The following is a 20,462-nucleotide window of genomic DNA, read 5'->3' as shown; positions in this document are numbered from 1 at the left end:
TCATTTACAGTACTTAGAAAAGATAACAGCGTAGTGCATGTAGTTGCTGTCTCTTCATTATTTGTTTCATGAACCTTTGGTAATGGACCTAAAAGTTCATGAAACAACCAAATAATGAAGAGCTCACTCAAAATGTTACTTGTGATTTTACAGTTTAAGAGATTGGAATCTGAACAAAAAATTTTATTGTGAAAAATAAACTTTGACAAAACAAAAATAAGTTTTTGATAAAAACTATGATGATTACTCTGAAAGGATATTTAATCAAGATTCCAGATTGTGCTCCCAGCAAGTTTTTCACCCATTGCCTCACGGAGAATTCTGTCCATATCGTGGTGCTGACAGCTGATAAAATGCGGTTTGTTGATATTCTTCTCCGAGAACATTCTGTGCAGTTGGTCAATTACTTCATTCTTTTTTCCAGTGCTAACACTGGTTGTGTCAGCAACGATCATCTTTATTGAATGTCACAAGATGTATTTATCAAGAACTTTTTTGAAGAAATTTTTGCAAAATTAGTCTCAGCCTTGCAATCTTTTAAACATAACGCGTCTTACTTCACTTCGGTTTTCTCCTTCTTAAGTTTTGATATTCACTTTCCTTAGTGTGCTTCTCATCAAAATGTAAGAACCAGTGTTCTAAGTGTAACTTCTCAACCATTTCAACCGAATGTTGTCTTGTTAATTGCTGCTTGACTTATAGTTGAAATATCGATGTCATCATTTGACAATTGCTTGCAGATTTTAGCAGCTTTATTTATTTATGCTCCTGTGGATGTCATTAAACTGGTCGCATTTTTATTTTTATTGCATTTTCTAGTTGGTTGACAAGTACTCTCATCTTCATATCCATAACCTGCAGACTCGCCAGCACTAGATGTACGGTCGTAGTATGTTGGTTTTGATGTTGAGGTTGTTTCTGCAGTTCGCTTTCATCTCTTTGAAGCATGAATGGTTTCCTAACTTACAACTTCTCCCGTTGAGTCTTTTCAGCTACTCAGACGTCAGAGGATAAAACACTGACCGTTGATGTTATTGAGATCAAAAAGTTCATTCAGAGCGTCATCTTTTCCCCCTCTTTACCGTATCATCTTATATCTTCAACACCGTTTGTATTATTATAATTAAAACATAAGCAACTCTATTTTTTCTGCCTTTTGTTTCTGCTACAAGAACCTGATAGCGTTCATTATTTTAAAGTTGGAGTGGCATTTAGTATATTTCTTCTAGCGCTGATTCTCCTAAAGGCTCTTTTCCTTTTTTTGTGTGACTGCTGAAATCGGAACAGTTTTTTTGTCCAGATATCGTTGTTGTTTTGCGTAGTAGTATCACTTTTTTTGTATGATTACTATTTTAGGCAACACAGAAAGTAACATCACTTGTTTGACAACAGCGTTTTTTTATGAACAGCTACACAGATATTAGATATCCAGCGCTTGTTCTATAACTTCTAGATTTTTCTGTAACATTAAGTTGTAAACAGCTGTTGGAAAAGATCTGGAAAGTTCTAATAATAAAGTCATAAAAAGTTTCAGAGAGTTTTACCAAGTTAGAGTAATAACTCAGTCACGCAGATACTTAGGGGAACCTGTTGTTCCTTTGACCACGTTGTACCTTTAGTCACTCTGTCATATTGGCCGACTATTATCATTTTGCAAAAAATTGAAGTGCCATTTGAAATATTAGTCCATGACGACTCTTTTTACCTTAAAATATCATGGTTGGGGAAGATTGTGTTGATCCACAAGAAATTATTAGTTTTAGCTCTTAAAAAGTAAATATTTATGTTTATCTTATTTTAATAACAAAACTGTCATAAATAGTTGTTTGGCTAATTTATGATATTACTTACATTAACCAACATCTTTTTTTTATTATGGAAAAGTTTAAATAATTATTTCTAACCCTAAATGGGGTTTGAGATGATAATTGTTGAAGAAACCCATCTCATGTACCTTTGACCAGCGTAGGACGTTGTACCTTTGACTGGTTTGTACTGCGCTTTAATTTTTTGCGAACTTAAAGAGGACACTTTTATGAAATTTTTCATCAAATTTATCAGACAGCTGTACTCTTGCATGTAAAAATCAGCGAAAAGCGTACTATTACTTTCTTGCTGGTATTTTGAAAGTTTTAAATATAATATAAGTGATAAAATAATATTAACAAATTATATTTTTATATATTTCTATATCTTATGCATTGTTTTATTTAATTTATTGATAAATAAGAGTAAATTTTACACTTGACACACAATCCATTATTGGAATGTATATTTTTATGTACTTATAATGCTTGATAATCAGTTTTAATAATTAAGTTAGTTGGCAGCTGTAGCAGCTTGATAATTAAGTTGATTATATAGTTGTACTTGATTTCTGTACAGCAATAAGGAAGTAAGAACAAATAAATATATAATCATTTCTGTTAATATGTTTTAATCTTAAAATGCCAAGGAGTAAGGTTGGTGTTTTTCGTAAGAAGATTTGCGAGAAGGATATGTTTGATGCAGTGAATTTTGTTCTTCAACAAAAAATGAGTCTAAGTAAAGCAGCAAGACATTGCAACATTAAAAAATCAACTTTGATATATCAGTTAAAGCAGTTTAAAAAATCTGGAAGAACCCAGTATTCATATTCACATAAGAAACCAAAAAAAGTATTCTCAACAAAAGAAGAATTAATTTTGGTAAAATACTTGGCAGATGCTGCAAATATGCATTATGGGCTTACATTAAAGCAAATCAGATTCTTTGCATATGAGTATGCTTTAGCAAACCATAAAAAAATTGAAACTTCATGGATAAAGAATAAATGTGCTGGTGAACAATGGCTACGAGATTTTCGGAAAAGATATAATGATAAGTTATCCCTACGTAAACCGCAGCCAACAAGTCTTGGTAGATCTTCTGCATTCAATAAAGAAACTGTAAGAATTGTGTTTAAAAATTATAGAAATGTTTTAGAACGTTATCATTTTGAGCCATCAAACATTTGGAATTGCGATGAAACAGGAATTACCACAGTTCATGTACCACCAAAAATCCTAGCCCCAAAGGGCAAAAAGCAAATAGGAAGTATGACTAGTGCAGAACGAGGCAATAATGTAACAATGATTGCAGCCATTAATGCTACTGGAAGTAGCATTCCACCATTACTTGTATTTCCGCGTGCAAAATTTAAGGACTACATGTTGAATGGTGCTCCTCCTGGAAGTGTAGGAGCAGCTAATAAGTCTGGATGGTCAAATGAAGTCATTTTTCTGCAGTTTCTTGAGCATTTTATTAGTAATGTACGACCTTCGGTAGAAAAACCAGTTCTTTTGTTAATGGATAACCATGAAAGTCATGTTAACATTTCTATTATTGAATTAGCTAAAAGATCGGGCATAATTTTAATGACATTTCATCCTCACACAACCCACAAAATGCAACCCCTTGATCGTGGTGTTTTTGGTCCATTTAAAATATTTTATAATAATGCCATGAATAATTGGATGATATCACCAGGAAATGCTGGTAAACCAGTTACAATTTATGATATATCTTACCTTGTTGGTCAAGCTTATCCTCATGCTTTTGTACCGATTAATATTGTTAACAGTTTTAAATGTACTGGGTTTTTTCCCTTTAATGAAAATATTTTTACTGATATTGACTTCTTAGCTGCAACTGTTACTGATAGGCCAATAGTGGATACTGAAACTTGCATTTCTAATGATAGCAATGAGGTTGAAACCACTCCTGGCAATTTACCATCAACATTGGAAATTGTTTCACCTGAAATAATACGACCTCACCCAAAAGCCAAATTAAGAAAGGCAGCTATTTCAAAAAGACGTAAGGGAAAATCACGCATTTTAACTGATACACCTGAAATGAAAGTTATTTTACATTCAAAATCTAATAATGAACAATGTCAAAAACCTTTTTCAAGACAAATAAAATCCATGGCAAAACAGATTATTTTTAATCAACATTCTGACACAAGTTTAACTAATGAAAGTTTTGATGAAATTGATTTTGGAATAAATATACTTGACAATGAATCAGAAAATAGTGAAATTGTTTCAGGAAGTTTCTTACTTGTCAAGTTAAGTGAAAAGAAATACTCTAGACATTATGTGGCAGAAGTTATTGAAGTTGTTGGTTTAGTTTACAAAGTTAAGTATCTTAAGAAATCAGGAGACAATAAATTTATACGAGAAGATGACAATGTTTATGATGTAGAACTTGAAGATATTATAATGAAAGTTCCATCACCAAGTGTTGGTCATGGATCATCTAGACGCCAGTATCTTATGTTTGATGTTGATCTGACATCTTTTACTGTACAGTAATGTTTTTTAATATAATATATTTTATTTTCATATTTTTCATTGTCTGCATTAAAAGATTTCCTCTAAAAAGCATTATGGTCAAATCTAAATGAATCTGACAACTAAAAATAGTTTTGGTTGGGTTTTAAGAGGTTTCTAAGTTAAAAACCTATTTAGGGGATATTAATCTACTTAGGGCCAGATTTTTTGTATGATCATATCATACAAATTACTTCCTATTGATATCGACATAATTACTTAAAATATAAAACTCCGCCAAGTAAAAGGGTTTTAAAATCGGTAAACTTAGGTACAATGAGTTCATTTCTAATTGCAAGTATAGCAAGTTATAGAAATATATTTTTGCTCTTAAATTATCTAAAAGAGAGTAACAACTTAATTAAAAACATTTTGTACAATTCAATCACATTTGAAGTTTCCAATCTTAACCCGAACCGTCCCATGTAAATAGCATCCAACTGAAAAAAATGTGACTAAATCGAAATAGTACTGATAATTGATGTCATTTTCTTTTATTTACTACAAAAAAACAAAAAAGCAAAATCATAAGGATTATGACCGTAGGTGTTACTTTAAAACACGGCCCTAAGTACAAGGACAATGAATGACCCTTTGTACAAGACTAGATACAAAACAAAATGTATCAAAAAATCCAAACTAAGGGAGACTTATGTAATGCTGCAGTTAGTAGTTATTTTTCAAAGCAAAATTAATAAATTGAATTACAACAAAACGTTTTACTTGAAATTGTAATATAAAAGTGACAAGAAACAAAATTTTACTTTAGACCATCAAAAAATGTTTTTTGGTTATAACTTGCTGCGGCTGTGTCTTTAATTTCTTACAAAATGGTTTTATATAAGCATTTATTGACATGTGGTTGGCTAGAAATTTCTTTATAACATATAGCAAAGCTGTAATATGTCATGATTACTTATTAAAAGTCCAAATAATTCATAAGAACTTATTAATAACATTACGGTCAAAGGAACAACACACCTCGGTCAAAGGTACAACGTACATGTTGTACCATTGACTATTTGAGTACTTTTTTAAAAACGCTCAAAAATGATACTTATTGGTTGAATGAGAAAAAAGTCAAAAGTATAATTTTTGCGCAAAATATAAGAGAATAACATTAACTTTGAATGGTATAAATTGATTCAACCGTCGAGCAAAAAAACGCCCGGAAACAAAAAGTGGTCAGAGGTACAACAGGTTCCCCTATATTCCAAAAATTGATATCGGGATGGCTTCTTTTTTTTTTTTAACTTAGGAAGAATTCGAGCTTATTTCATTGTTCTTAGGCAAAAGTTTGTCTGTTTAAAATAAAGGAAATTTTTGTTTAGAGAAAGGTTCAAAAAGTTATAACCCTAGTTAACACGCTAGAAAAAATTTGGAGCGAATCTGATATTTCTCAGTGTTTGAAAAAGACAACAACGAGACATACAAAAAAAAAAAAAACAACTAACGGTGTCAAGTAGAAAATAACTGCACGACCCTTATTAACTTACCAAAAAGCATTACGCACTAGTAAATCGGATGACTTTTCAATGATGCCCGACATGCACAACTACCTTATTAGCTCACCAAATAGCATAACGCACGAGTAAAACGGACGACTTTTTAATGATGCCCGACATCACATGGGGCGACATGCACAACTACTTATTAACTCACCAAACAGTATTACGTACGATTAAAACATTTTTTTATTTTTTATTTGGATTTAAGTTTGTTATTTATTATCAATAATTTAAAAAATCTTTTTATTTGGATTTAATTTTTTAGCTTACTATTTGGATATTAGATTTTATCACTTAACATTTTAAACAAGTTATCAATAATTGAAAATTAATCATTAGATAATTCATTATCTGACTGTAATAAAAGATTTGCATCTTCTTTTTCTCGTTCCCCTTCCCCTTCCCGTTTGAGTTCATCATGTCACTTAAATTTGCTTTTTGCTAGTTATACTACTATTACTTGGTCTTTGTTGGAGTTCCATTAGAATGAACAAAGAGAAAGTTTGAGTTCCTTCATTCATTTCTAATTGATCTGGAGTCCCTTGACTCTCTTCAGGTTCAGGGTTAGTTTTTGAGTTGGAGAAGTCACTGTTATCACGAATACCGGATAGTGCCCGGTGACGTAAATTTTAGAACCGTCTTAAATTACATCCGCGGAAAAAAATTCAATTTTAAAGTTCGAGTTGTTTTTTGTCCTTATTGAGAAGTAAGCTCATACCACTCAAAATAAATCAATGAAAATTGGTACAATCCAATGAAATCTGGTACAATCCAATGAAATCTGGTACAAAAAAATCAATCAATGAAAATTGGTACAAAAAAAAAAAAACAGATTACCATGATTACTATAGTTGGACCTTTATTGCTAAAAATCTCTCGTCATTACGTTATATGTTTAGACCATATAACTCCATTTAAACATATAGCACTACATATAACATTATTTTAGACCATACAATCGGTTAAGTTTTATTTTTCTATTGTTGGATTTAATTGCCACAATGCCAAATCAAGCAAAAGCTTATGATGAAAATCGAAAGTGCGCAGAAAACCAATTTTAATAAAAGTTGTTGCTATTACCTAGTAGAACCCTCATGTAGCCCTCATTTTCCAAATTGTTTTCAAAAATTTACTCAATTGAACTTTTAATTTTTTTTTTTTTGAATTTGAACTTTCAAATTTTTTTCCGCGGACGAAATTAAGATTTTAAAATTTGCGTCACAGGGTACCCTGATGTGTATCACTTCGTATAGATGGAGTTTTCGGGTTAACTATGTTGGCACTATCGGTATCCGTAAAAACAGTAAAGCCTTTTCAGGTACCCCCCTAGTAAGTTTTAGTTTGAATTTGGTTTTAAATTTTTCTTGCTTGTTGGGTGTTTTTCAGTGTTTGCAGTGTGACATGAGGTAATTCACGGTTCACCTTAAAAGTTTTCTCCCAATCTTTGAGATTAGAAGGAACCTTAGTTCAGACTCACAAAATCTAGCATGCTAGAGTTTTTATTAATTATAATATAACTATTCTTTTTTATGAAGAAGTCTTAGCTATAGCCTAATAATTTCTAGCCACACTAGCTAGCAAGGGTGCTTCATTTTCATTTTGCTTCCACCATTCCAAAACATCAACATCCTTTTCAGGAAAGGTCTGGTATTTTTTACATTCAAGCACCAAGGGGTGGCTTGAACTTTGATTAGTTTGACTGTGAAATTCCAAGGCGCTGTGCTGAAGCCTTAGAACTTCATAGTCAAAGCTGATAAAATTGCGCTCTCTTTCTTTTAAAATATAAAGATCCACTGGATCCATAGCTTCATCTAATCACACATATACTAGGTTTGATCATCCACATACTAGATCTGATCATCCATATACTAGGTCTGATCATCCGTATACTAGTAGAACTGGATTGCGACTTGTTTTTTTACGCATTTTTACGCAATTTTATCGTTATTTTTGGATAAATTTAGGGTGGAATGCAAGAACCGAACTTCAAGTTTGAAGTCGAACTTCAAACCTGTATTGCGAATTGTGCTAATGCATAAAGCGAGCTTCAACTTAAGTCAGACTTGAAAACCGCTAAAAATAGACCGCTTTTTAAGTTAGACTTCAAATCTGAAGTCCGATTTGAACGGAATGCAAGAAGCGAACTTGAACTCAAGTCAGACTTGAAAAACGAGAATCTTTGAATTTTCAAGTCATTTTTTCAAGTCTAGTTCAGACCAATCTTGAAACCAAACTTGAAAAAAAGAAAGAAAAAAAATTAAACCGCCATTATCATTTTGCTGATGCATACAAAACTTTACTATTATCATATAACTTTTTAGAACCTTTGCAAATATTAAAACGAGTTTTTCCCAAGCAAAAGTGGCTACTTAGGTATATTGACGTAATTCATCTAGGTTACATTGTGAAAGAATATTTGTGAATGAATTCAGTACAGAAAACTGATTAACATCATTGTGAAAACGTTTTTTAAAACATCCTTTATCGTATGTAATGATCCAACATGTCACTATGATGTCATTAGAAATGCTTATTAGCATTTTGAAATGTCGAACGTTCTAGCATTATTAAATCCTAACAACTAATGAAGACCTTACACTTTTAAGATAATAAGCAGCCTTGTTGCCTAATTGTATTGTAATATGCCTATTCCACAAGGCTGTTGATTAAGGCACGTTTATGTGATACAGTGTATAAGTAAATTCCATTTAGTAATAAACAGTTGCAGTTATACAAAGAAGTGATACGTGTAAAAGGAGTAAAAGAGAGTTCATGAGAAGTAGTTGCAATAATATGAAGTATTAAAAAAAAACTTGTTTTAAAACGTTTAAAAATGAATCGGTATGAGCTGCATTTTAGAAGAAGAAGAAGAAATGCCAAAACACATACCAAGGAATATGATTGACAGAGCCAATCCTTTAGAAGTCTACAACAATATAGAATTTAAAAGTCGATACAGATTTTCAAAAGAGACCTATTTAACATTAACTAATGACATTAACCACTATGCAAACAATCGAGGGTTTCCTCTTTCATCTGTACAGCAGCTGGCCATTGCATTTCGGTTTTATGCTACTGGTTCATTCCAAGTGAGTAGATATTCAAGAAATGGCATTAGATAATTTTACCTTCTTATTGAAGATTTTATGTTGTTTTTAAATAACATCATTTTATACCAACTCAAGTAATAATAAATAAACTCTTTTAGAGAGTAATAGGAGATTTGGAGGAGCTGAAAGTTAATCAGTCAACTTTTTGTCAAGTGGCGAAGAACATTTCAATTCAAGTTGCTAACAAAAGATTTCAGTACACAAAGTTTCCAACAGAAGCTGATTCTTTGATAATTCACCAAAGGTGATTATAAGTTTTCATGAATATTTGCCATTTGCTATTTCCTGCAAACTTTAAAATTTTCTTTGATAAAGAATATATATTTATCAACCATTGTTTAGATTTTACCAAGTTCAAAGATTCCCAAGATGCATCGGAGCAATTGATAGAGCGTATATTCCTATAATAATTCATGGTAGAGAGAGCGCAGAGATATATCAAAACAGAAAGGGATTTTTTTCATTAATTTGCCAGGTCATTGCAGGTGCTTCAAATGAAATTTTATCTGCTTGTGTTCAATGGCCTGGAAGTGTTCATGATTCACGAGTTTTTGCCAACTCAGCTATTAAAGAAGTTTTAGAAGCTCCCCATTATGTTCATGTTTTAGGTGATTCTGCCTATTCTCGTAAGCGCAATATTTAATGACACTTTTTTCTAACCCAAAAAATAAAAGTGAAATTCGATAGAATTAGAACTTGAGAAGTACAAACATGTTGAATGTTGTTGTTGAATATTGTTGTTGAATATTGTTTGGTATATCAAAAAACGATACTCTTGCCTTAACAATCTCTTACGAACAAAACTGCAAAATTTTATAGCTAAAATAATACCCTGTTTTGTGCTTCACAACATTGCCCTTCTACAAAATGATCGTTGGGAAGGCAATAAAATACAAAATAGCAATGAAGAAGATGACGCTGAAGCATTCACAAGAAATATTTTTGGAGAAACAAAGAGAAATCAAATTGTGGACCAGACTTTTAATTTCATGTTCTTTTTGTTTGTATTGTTGTTTTTTCTGGAGTGAGTTTTTTTTAATATTAGTTATTTCTACTTATGAATTTTATTATATTGCCTTTTTGCATTTTTTTTTTAAATAAGAGATTTTTGTTTAACGTTAAAATTTGTTCTTTTTCATGTGTTAATAAGCAAGGTGCTATCAATGGTTTCGTAAAAGTTTTCTTTTCTGTTTCTATATGTGGCCCAATAATTTTAGGAGACCTGTCCCCATATGTGATCTCCATTGACTCGTTTGGAATACCTACATATATAAATGGTATACATATATGTAGGTATATATATATATATATATATATATATATATATATATATATATATATATATATATATATATATATATATATATATATATATATATACAGGGTGGCCCATAATTAGTGTCCCATCTTAAAAAAGCAATTCCTTGAAAACTAGGGATGGAAAACACATAAAACTTTTTGATAAACAATTTATTAACAATATCAAATAAAATTTAAAGATTTTTTTCGAAATGTCGACCATCGGCTTTCACACAAGCTTCAAGACGCTTTGGAAAGTCATCTACGGTGGCACGCAAGTAGGCGGGTGAAAGCGAATCCCATGCTTTTTGAAGCGCTTTCTTCAGAGAATCAATCGTTTTATGCGGTTTTTTGCACGCTTCAGCTTCCAGAACACTCCACACTGAGTAATCCATGGGATTGCAGTCGGGACTACTTGGAGGCCACTCATTGTGCTTGATGAAATCGGGGGTGTTTCGGCCGAGCCAATCTTGCACAATTTTGGCTTTGTGGGCTGGAGCACTATCCTGCATGAATGTCCAACAATGTCTACGAAGCTCCTTTTGACTCCATGGAAGTATTTCTTTGATCAAAACGTCATTCAGATAGTTTTGGGCTTTTACTTTAACGCCTTGTTGAACAAAAATCAATGGTGTCTTCTTGGTGGCACTGATACCCGCGAACACCATTACTGAAAGAGGATGTGCTGCCTTTTGTATTGTGATATTAGGCTTTGAGGAAGCGTAGACACGATCATTCTGCACATTGTGATGTTGTTGAACTGTAAAAATCTCGTCTGTGAAAACGATGTTGAGATGAGCGTTGTTGGCGAAACGGGCGAGGAGATCCTTGCAGCGATCCTTGCGCTTCTGCTTTGATGCCTGAGACAAAAGCTGTGCAGGATTTTTCTTGTAAGCTGTCAAATTTAGATAATCCTTGGTAATTCTTCCAAGAGAACTTCGAGAAATTTGGAGCTGTTTGGCCATTTGTCGCATACTGCGTTCTGGGTTGCGGCGCACCCGTTCACGAACTTGCTTGATTTTTGCATCAGTCACCACGGAGCGCTTTCTTCCTTTGCGTGGACGATCTGACATTGTTCTCAATGCTTTGAAGCGTTGAATTGTTCTATAAACAAGCTTTCGCGGCACTTTGAGTCTAGTCTGGATGTCGCGTGCTGAAACTCCTTTCTCATGAAAATCAATAATACTTTGCCGATATGGTGATGGTCTTGTCATTGCTAAAAAAACAAGTAAAGTGAGTGAAGGCAGCAGTAAATAGATCAAAATATATAATAATATCAAAAACCAAAGCAAAATTAATAGTTTTCCATCCCTAGTTTTCAAGGAATTGCTTTTTTAAGATGGGACACTAATTATGGGCCACCCTGTATATATATATATATATATATATATATATATATATATATATATATATATATATATATATATATATATATATATATATATATATATATATATATATAGTATTAGCATTGAGAAAACCAATTTTAAAATAGTCTTCACAGTATTTGTAAAAAAAAAACCATTATTTTCATTGAAGTATTAGGAAAAAGATAAATAAATATACATTGTAGTATAGTATCATCCTCAAAAGGCGTCAAAATAGGATTCTGTATTTTCTAGAATATTTCCATGTAATTTAGTTAAAATGGAATCTGCTAAAATGGAGAAATCAAGAGATATTGTCTTGATCACTTAAGTGGTACATATGACCAACTGTTGATTACCTTCAACTAGGATTTGGAACTGAAAGTCCCAAGATGAATTTATTTTTCTAATGAAAAATACATAGCAAGACTGTTTTTTTTTACAATGTAAATGACTTTATATTTAATCTTGTATTAGACAAACAGGCCCGCCGAGAGAGGGGGGGGGCTAAAGGGACAGTTTGTCCCGGGCGGTAGATGTCGATGGGGCGCCAGATGCCAAAGTAAAACAAAAATAGTTTTTTTAATCTTAAAATGCAATAATTGAAATGTATGTATTACTCGCGTTATATCATTATTTTTAATTCCTCGAAAAAATTTTAAAATACGAACTCATCATTGATTTCGTACTCTATACGCTATTAAATTAAAATTGTCCCTTGAGATTTTCGCATTCATCAGACTAAAGTAAAAAAACGTAAACGTTAATAATTAGCAATAACAAACTGTGAATACATTTTAGAAATAATTCTGTTCAGAATTTAGAAAGTAATAGTAAATATTTTTCAACTCTTTACGATCAACTTATTCATTGTAATTCATGTTTAAGATTTATATTTAACTATTGAAATATTGATTTATGATATTAGCTTTTTGAGATTGAGTTTATTATTTTTTGATGAGCTTGCGTAGTTGACTATGCTATTATTTTATTGATGCGTACGATTATTTACAGTAACTGTTAATAATGAATCGTTAAAAACTTTCTGGTGCCCAAAATAGGGCATTTGCTTCCAAAAGGACAAAAGAATGTGAAAAAAATAAACAAACGCTCCAAGAATTACGTTGGTTTTACAAAGCTACTAATCAAAATACTGATTTGAAGGTGAGTTAGCAGAAATATATAGGTCTATATATATATATATATAGACCTATATATATATGTATATATTATTTTCGAAGCAATTTACGAATAATAATTAATCATTTTTCAAGTCGGCCGAATTAAGTAAATCAGAACAAACAATAGAATTATCGTATTATGATAATAATGATTGCGTTGAGGATATTGTTGATCTACATTCTCTTGGTTCAGTGGAAAATGAAACAGACGACAGTTTTAATGATGAATTGAAATCCGAAGAAAATAAAGGTTTTTACACAAACAATAATTGAAAGTAGTTAAATAATTAATTAAATATTAAGTTTTAATTCATTTTTTTAAATTCAGGCGTTGAAAATGACCCAGCGCTCTGGCCATCGATTCTTGAGCAAAAAGAAAAAGAAGAAATAATCAAAAAAGGTCCGTCAACTTTACCTGATGATTTTCCACGATGCTTCTAATAACAGGGCCTTCCCAAAAGAAGTTCTTTTCATTTCATTGCCTAATGGAGAAAAAGTTCAAAGAGATTATTTGATATGGAGCCCATCGTCAAACTCTCTTCTTTGTTTCCCGTGTTCTTTGTTTGGATGTGAAAAATTCGGATCCAGTGGGGATGGATCTCTTCTTCTTCGCTGGAATGGAGGAATAAGAAATGACTGGAGAAAATTGAGTGATCGTATCAAAAGTCATCATAGTAACCCACTTCATCAAAGTCATTATCTTAATTGGAAGACTTTGCACTAAGCTCTTGTCAATCAGCACGGAATTGACTCAGAGTTCCAAAAGGCACTAGGAAAGGAAGTAGCCAGATGGCGTGAAATACTTCGTTGTATTTTAAATGCAACTTTATTTTTAGCATCTCAAAACTTATCATTTAGAGGTAAATATTCTAGGCCAGAACTCTAAATAATTAAGAATAAGTTCTTTATTATTACAGAACTTCTATGATATACATTTAACTAACGTAGAAATTATTGTTTTAGAGCAATATTCGTCGATGGAGAAGAACAAGAAAGGGAACTTTTTAAGTTGCCTTGAACTTATTTCTCGTCACAACGAAACATTAAAGAATCATCTTGAAACAGTTGCTCGTCATCAAAATAAGGGAACCAGAATACAAGCTCATTATCTCTCCTGGCAATCACAAAACGAATTCATCAGTGAATGCGCTACATTAGTTCAAGAAGCAGTTGTGAAAGAAGTAAAAGATGCCGTATATTTTACGATAATTACCGATGGGACCCCAGATGTATCTCACACCGAACAAATCACGTTTGTTCTTCGATTTGTGCGATTCAACTCGGGTAAGATGATTTGGGAAGTTAAAGAACGATTTCTCTGCGTTGAAGATATGGAGAAAAAAAAAGGTGCAGATATTGCTTATTTAATTTGCGATGTTTTAGCGAAAGTGAATCACGATTTACAAAAATTGAGAGGCCAAGGATACAACAGTTGTTCTAATATGACTGGAATCTATAATGGAGCCCAAGCTCATATACTGGAAAAAAATCCATTCGCTTTATACATTCTTTGCGGTGTGCATAGTTTAAATTTAGCTGTAGTTCATGCTCCTGAGTCTTGCGCTGAGTTCAAAACGTTTTTTGGCAATATCCAAGCCCTTTACGTGTTCTTTAGTTGCAGCCCAGCCAGATGGAAAATTCTTCTTGAAGAAACTGTTCTATCACTTCACGAGCTCTCAGATACAAGATGGCCAGCCCACATTGCAGCTGTAAAACCTTTAGTGAAAAAACCACGAGAAATCATTGCTGCTTTAGATAGAGCCGTTAATCAATTTGACCTAACTGCGGGCATGCTAAATCAAGCGAAATCGTTGGGAAAATATTTTAAATCATTTGAATCAGTAGTTCTCCTGACCATTTGGTATAAGACACTGCAAAATATTTATGGTGTTAGTCAATGTCTCCAGTCGGAGTCAATCACCATTAAAGAAGTCAATCTCATTCAACAACTTCTAGATGACCTAGGTCGCATTCGTTCGTCGTGGAATTTTATTTTGACTGAAACAAAGCTAGTGGCTGGAAACCTAGGCTTTAATACAGAATTTAAAGTGAAACGCAATCAAATATATCCCACTACCTCGACAATACAGAAAAAAATTTTGAATTAAATATTTTCAACGTGGCATTGGACCACATAATTCTACAAATTCAATCAAGTTTTAATGTGGTGAAAAAGGTTTCTTTTCAGTTTTCCTTTTTCTGGCTTCAGTATGAAGACCCTTCTTCACAAGATGACAAAGCTCGTCAGCTTGCGAAATTCTATTCAAATGACGTTAAAGAAGATGTCTTGTTGAGGAAATTTGTCACTTTGACCGGTTGAAAGCATCTTCCTTGTTCAATAGAGGCAACTCTCTCAATCTTTTAAATCAAATATATTCCAAAGGCTTACAACCAATTTTCCCGTTGATATGCATACTTTTGCGCATCTTTCACACAATACCATTATCCGTTGCAGAGGGTGAAAGATCTTTTAGTAAACTTAAGATTATAAAAAACCACTTCAGAGCTACCATGAGACAAGAGCGACTTTCAAATCTTATGATGTTGTCTATTGAAAATGATCTTGCGAAATCATTGTCTTATGATGAAGTCATATGATGAAGTAATTTATAATTTTGCCTTGAAAAAAGCTCGAGAGTTTTATTTAAATTAGGAATTGTTTATGCTGTGGTTAGTTAGCAAAAAATGAAATAAAGTTAAAGTAGCTATAAAGGCATAATGTATTTTTTTGCTTCTATGCTAAGTATATATATGAAGCGAAATCTATAAGGGCGCCAAAAAAGGTTTTGTTACGGGCGGCTTGAAGGCTCTCGGCGGCCCTGTAGTCAAATATCAAAATGTGAATTTGTTTCAGAAAAGGTCTTTCCCGTTAAAAAAATGCATTGCCGCTAATGGTTTCTAAGTGCATTTTCCGATAAGCGCCATGAATTCAATGCCTTGACTATTTTTCAAGTTCGACTTACTCAACCACGAACTTGAAGCTTCCAAGTTTCGTTTACGCATTCGCTAATTTTTCAAGTCTGATTTGACAAAGTCGAACTTGACTTAAGTTTGGCTCTTGCATTCCATCCTTAAACTTTATTACGCTTTCTGCAAATAGATACTTAATGTTGCTAAAGTTGTCTCTTTTTATATGGTGTGCCAACTTACCCTGAGAGTATAGGCAACTTACCTCGGGCCGGAGTAAGTTAGCACATATTTTTTTCTTTTTAGGAGACCCATTTTGGGCCACCATTTTTTTTTTTTTTTTTAATGTTTGACACTTGAACATGCTTGCCAAATTCATATTCTTTTGAACTGCAATGATATCCTTTAAAATGTTCACCCAGATATCAAAGAGCTCAAAAACTAAAAATGTAGCCAACTAGCCCCAGTCTCCACTATTGTTAGATAAAAACACATTAAAATATTCTTATGATATTTATTAGATATTGAAAAATCTTTTCACAAACTCTAAAAGTTTTTGACGATAAAAAAGTTTAGTAGGTAAAGTAAGATAATTGGAATATTTTTTCAAGGTATTTCAATCTTTCATCATCAGTCATCAAAAACAAAGCTTGCTGGGATATTTGTTGAGCATTTGTCACGTTTTAAAGCTTGTTACCACAAATTTCTCTTGTGCTAGAGACTTTTTGTGTAGCCGAAGAGGATGCTGCAAAAACCTAAGCTTTTATCGCCTTTCGTTTGTTTGCACATCCCACGGCAAAACAACTGTCGGGCATCTTAATGTTCTTTATCATATTTTAGTTAAATTGCGTCATCAAACTTATAGGAGCTCGTTAAAGTCTTGATAATATTATCTCTGCTGTTCCATAGCAATATACAACTCAGTTTTTCCGTTGTTTTAGTTGACATTTTTTTAAAATTTGTTTTTGTGTTTATTAGTTGATGAACAATGAATCGTTCAATGAAAATTGCTTAAGGAACTTAAAAGTTAAGATCAAATGTATCTTAAGGGATGAAAATTCCCCTAACATTTAAAGGGAGAAGGGGAGTCTTGAAGGGGAAGATGTACAAGTGAAATTTAGAAAGGAAGGAGTAGGAGTGAAGTTGTGGTATAAAGTCAAGATAAGGAGTGATAAAAAGTGAGGATAAAGTGTGATATAAGATAAGGATAACATTTGATTGAGGTGAGGATAACGTGTGATATAAGGTGAGCGTAACGTGTGGTATAAAGTTGAGGATAAAAGTGATATGGTAAAGACAATCGGGCGCAGGTCAGTGTATATATCCCTAAAAATCCACGCAAGCAATACAATGAAAAGTTTTGAGGCGAAGTGGTGGGGTTTACGTACATAAATATAACTTTCTGTTTTGGTTCTTTAAAGTGGTCATATACTAAAATCCAGAAAAAAGCAGTATTTTTTTCAATTATCTAACATATGTTTTGCAATACGTTTTAAACAATGAAATTTTTAGAGGTGATGGGAAAAATATTTGAACTAAATTATTCAAAAAAAAGAAAGAAATTTTGTTGAATCGAATCAGAGGGTTGCTTGACAAAGTAAAGCCTGAAAATATGGTACAGAATAAGGTAAAATTATCTAATTAATGGGATATTGGAGTTTTTTTTTTTAGATAACTTGGTTCGAGGGCTAAATTTTGTTCTAGGAACAAAACCTGAAAAGTAGAGTTTAAGAAATAAATATTATTTATAAAAAAATTTAAAAACTTGTTTGTTCATCTATACTAACAACCAATTTACATGCATGTTTAGAATATCTATCAAAGAAGACAAACACTTTATTCTGGGCATTTTGCACAGTGTTGCTATCCCGAAAATGCTCAAACTGAGAAAAATTATATTTTATTTTTAGTAACTTCCAAAAACATCCTTCCCATGAAAAGTTTAGTTTCTCTTAAATAGTTTGACCAGAAAATAGTCCCTCTTGAAAAAAAAACTTGTTTGCATTATCAAGTATTAAAAAAACGCCTTTTGTGAGTAAAATTCGCTTGAAATGTAAAATACATCTTTAGTTGTTGATGACGCTTTAGGAACGTGCAACAAAAATAGAAAATATGTACCTAAAATCAATAAAAAGCTGAAAAGAGGCGACTATGTGTTTCAGTGCAGTAAAGATAGACTGCTATTTGTCAATTGGCAAGACACAAAAGAAGTCCTCGGGTTGAGTAATTGTCATAAACCTGATGTTACAGAAGTGATGAAAACTTTGAGAGACTGCTCAAAATGTAGTGTTTCTTGCCCAGAGATGATTGCGTTTCATCGCGAAATTATAGGAGGGGTGGATTTAGCGGACCAAATAATGGGACTATATGAACTGGATCGTAAATTGAAACAATGGTGGAAGAAAGTGTGTTATCGCTTACTTATGATGTCCCTTGTAAATGCTTGGATAAAACATAAGGAGGCCAGAAAGAACAAAATTCCTCTGAAGCGATTTTTAGTTCCCCTAGCAGAGCAAATGGTAAACGAGGGAAGAAAAACTGCAGCTATACAACGTTCATTGTCGAGAGGGAGACAATCTATGAAAAAACTGCGACTGAAAAATGTATCTCCACATCTTCATGTGGAAGGAACAACAAGACGTAGATGTAGATGTGCGGAAAACCAAACAAAAAAACGGACAAAAACAATTTGTCAGGAATATGATCTTCCATTATGTTCAAAATGTTTTGCCGCCTATCATACATAAAATATTTTGTAATATGCATGTATGTTCATTTTTGTTTATGTCAATTAATTATGTTATGCTCAAAATATACAATATTTATTGAGCAAAAATACCCTATTATATAACAATAAAGAGTTCAACTTTTTTCAAGAACAATATTTGTATGGTACTGATGGCACACATATGAACCACTACAGAAGACTGCTGGTACATATATGTACCACCAGCCCCGCTAACCACTTGATGTTTTATTTGCACTTTTCCAATAGATTAGGTACTATTGGCTAACAAAATTATAAAAACATAAAAAAAAACATATTCGTACTTTTAAAAAAAAAAAAAAACGTCTCGGAAGGGTTTATACAAATTTTTAAAGCACCTGTTTAAAGAAGTGTTTAAGAAGAATGTCCTTCCCAGACTTCAACCGAACCTTGCTAAATACTTTTTATAATGGATAACTTGTAAACTCTCATATGTTTGTATATTTTTTTTTAGAAGTTGATATAAGCATAATTAAAAAAAAAAAAATCAAAACAAAAAAACCAAAAATTTACTCTTAAGATCAGAAGAATTTCTTAAACTTAAGAAATTTTGCGTTTAAACAAAAAAATTTTTTTTTTGCTTTTGTGTTTAAACTCATGTTTATTAAATATATATTTGAAGAAAGAATAAACAATGGGGATTTTTTTGCCTCAAGTATTTTGGAACCCTGCATTTTAGAAACCTGTGTTCTGTAGTTTTGCATTTTGAAATCTCTGATTTTGAAACCAGCATTTTTATTTCCTGTTTTATCTTTAATTTCTAAATGTCTCAATTCGCACTGCATGCCATGATATCGGTGTATGTTTGGTATTTTTTAAAACGACCTTAAGTTTAACTGTAACATTTAACAGTTATCCATATGCTGTTGCTGAATCTAAATTATTTTTGTTTGAAGAATTTTTATCTCTTGTTTTATTGTAGATTTGGTGATACTTTATCAATTATTATATTTCTAGAAAAACGGCTCCTCAATAAATGTTCAGTTCTGTACCCCAGAATGATTTTACGTTCCTGCCATCAACTCCAATGATGCCAATTAGAGCTAGTTAATTGAATTAAATTCAGGTTAACAAGAATCAGTTAAAATATTTTCAATGAACTTGGATTAAAATTGAGTTTTAAAAGAGTAGGCCTCACATTCTTTGACCAGAATTGATTAAACAAAGGCCTACATGAGCTCCACATTCTGCCAGAGGCAGTCGTAGATTATGTAAGAGCTTCTTTTTTTTCCATTTCTAATGTGCAAAAGAAGTTTCCAAATATGTTGGCGCAATTTTCTTCTTTGCTTTTTTTTAAATAATAATAAAGATTCTTATAAAAAACTAGTCGTATAATTGTGTTACAAAATTGGAATTCACAAGAATGAATCGAGTGTTTTATAAAAATCACTTTTCACAAAAATAACATATTTTATATCTCTTTTTTCAATCTGATTAGGGTCTGATTAAACTCCAAAGAGTTCTTGTATTCCCAATTAACCAAAGCGCTTTTTTAAATAAAGGTTTTTTAGTAAAAACCAAGCTGGCAATGGTTTGAAAACAAACTCAACCATCATGTTGTTTTATTCATGGTGGTGAGGAACATAGGATCTTAGGCCTTGTAAAACATCTCCAGAAACTAATTGTTTTGTTTTTCATCAAAAAACTTTTTCTTTATTCCAAAAATGTAAAAACAACTTTTTTCACTGGGGCCTGGGGTGGAATGACATATTTTAGGAGAATGCCTAGGAGTTTTGTTACTCAAAATGTGTAACTAAGTGCCATTGGTCCAAATTTTTAGTACTTTGATGCTAGTGTGAAATGAAGATGACTTGAAAAATATTAGGGTAATTGAAGCTAAAGAACCTGCTTTTACATTTAGAACATGTAAGGTTATGACAAAACTGAATTATGGTTTGCAAAGTCGCTTGTCAGACTGGGTATGTACAATTTGAGGGTGGCGTTTTTAATGAAATTAAAATTTAATGT

At 32.2% G+C, this 20,462-nt stretch overlaps 1 protein-coding gene across 1 annotated transcript in view; it reads left to right on the top strand.

The window, feature by feature from the left end:
* Positions 1–20,462, top strand: part of LOC145194156 (uncharacterized) — an 84,344-nt gene that overhangs the window by 19,882 nt on the left and 44,000 nt on the right. Inside the window, exons 9-16 of the mRNA XM_090069229.1 lie at positions 2,456–3,600; positions 3,664–4,328; positions 12,914–13,070; positions 13,149–13,220; positions 13,546–13,680; positions 13,784–14,794; positions 17,798–18,373; positions 20,301–20,413. Coding sequence (XP_089925355.1) covers positions 2,456–3,600; positions 3,664–4,328; positions 12,914–13,070; positions 13,149–13,220; positions 13,546–13,680; positions 13,784–14,794; positions 17,798–18,373; positions 20,301–20,413 — 3,874 coding nt within the window. The remainder of the gene's footprint in view (positions 1–2,455; positions 3,601–3,663; positions 4,329–12,913; positions 13,071–13,148; positions 13,221–13,545; positions 13,681–13,783; positions 14,795–17,797; positions 18,374–20,300; positions 20,414–20,462) is intronic.

This window comes from Hydra viridissima, unplaced genomic scaffold (genome assembly GCF_058129835.1).
Source record: "Hydra viridissima isolate aposymbiotic clone 2 unplaced genomic scaffold, HvirCarnegie_v1 scaffold_12, whole genome shotgun sequence".
NCBI classification, from domain to species: Eukaryota; Metazoa; Cnidaria; class Hydrozoa; order Anthoathecata; family Hydridae; genus Hydra; species Hydra viridissima.
This window is presented reverse-complemented; position numbering and strand designations above follow the sequence as displayed.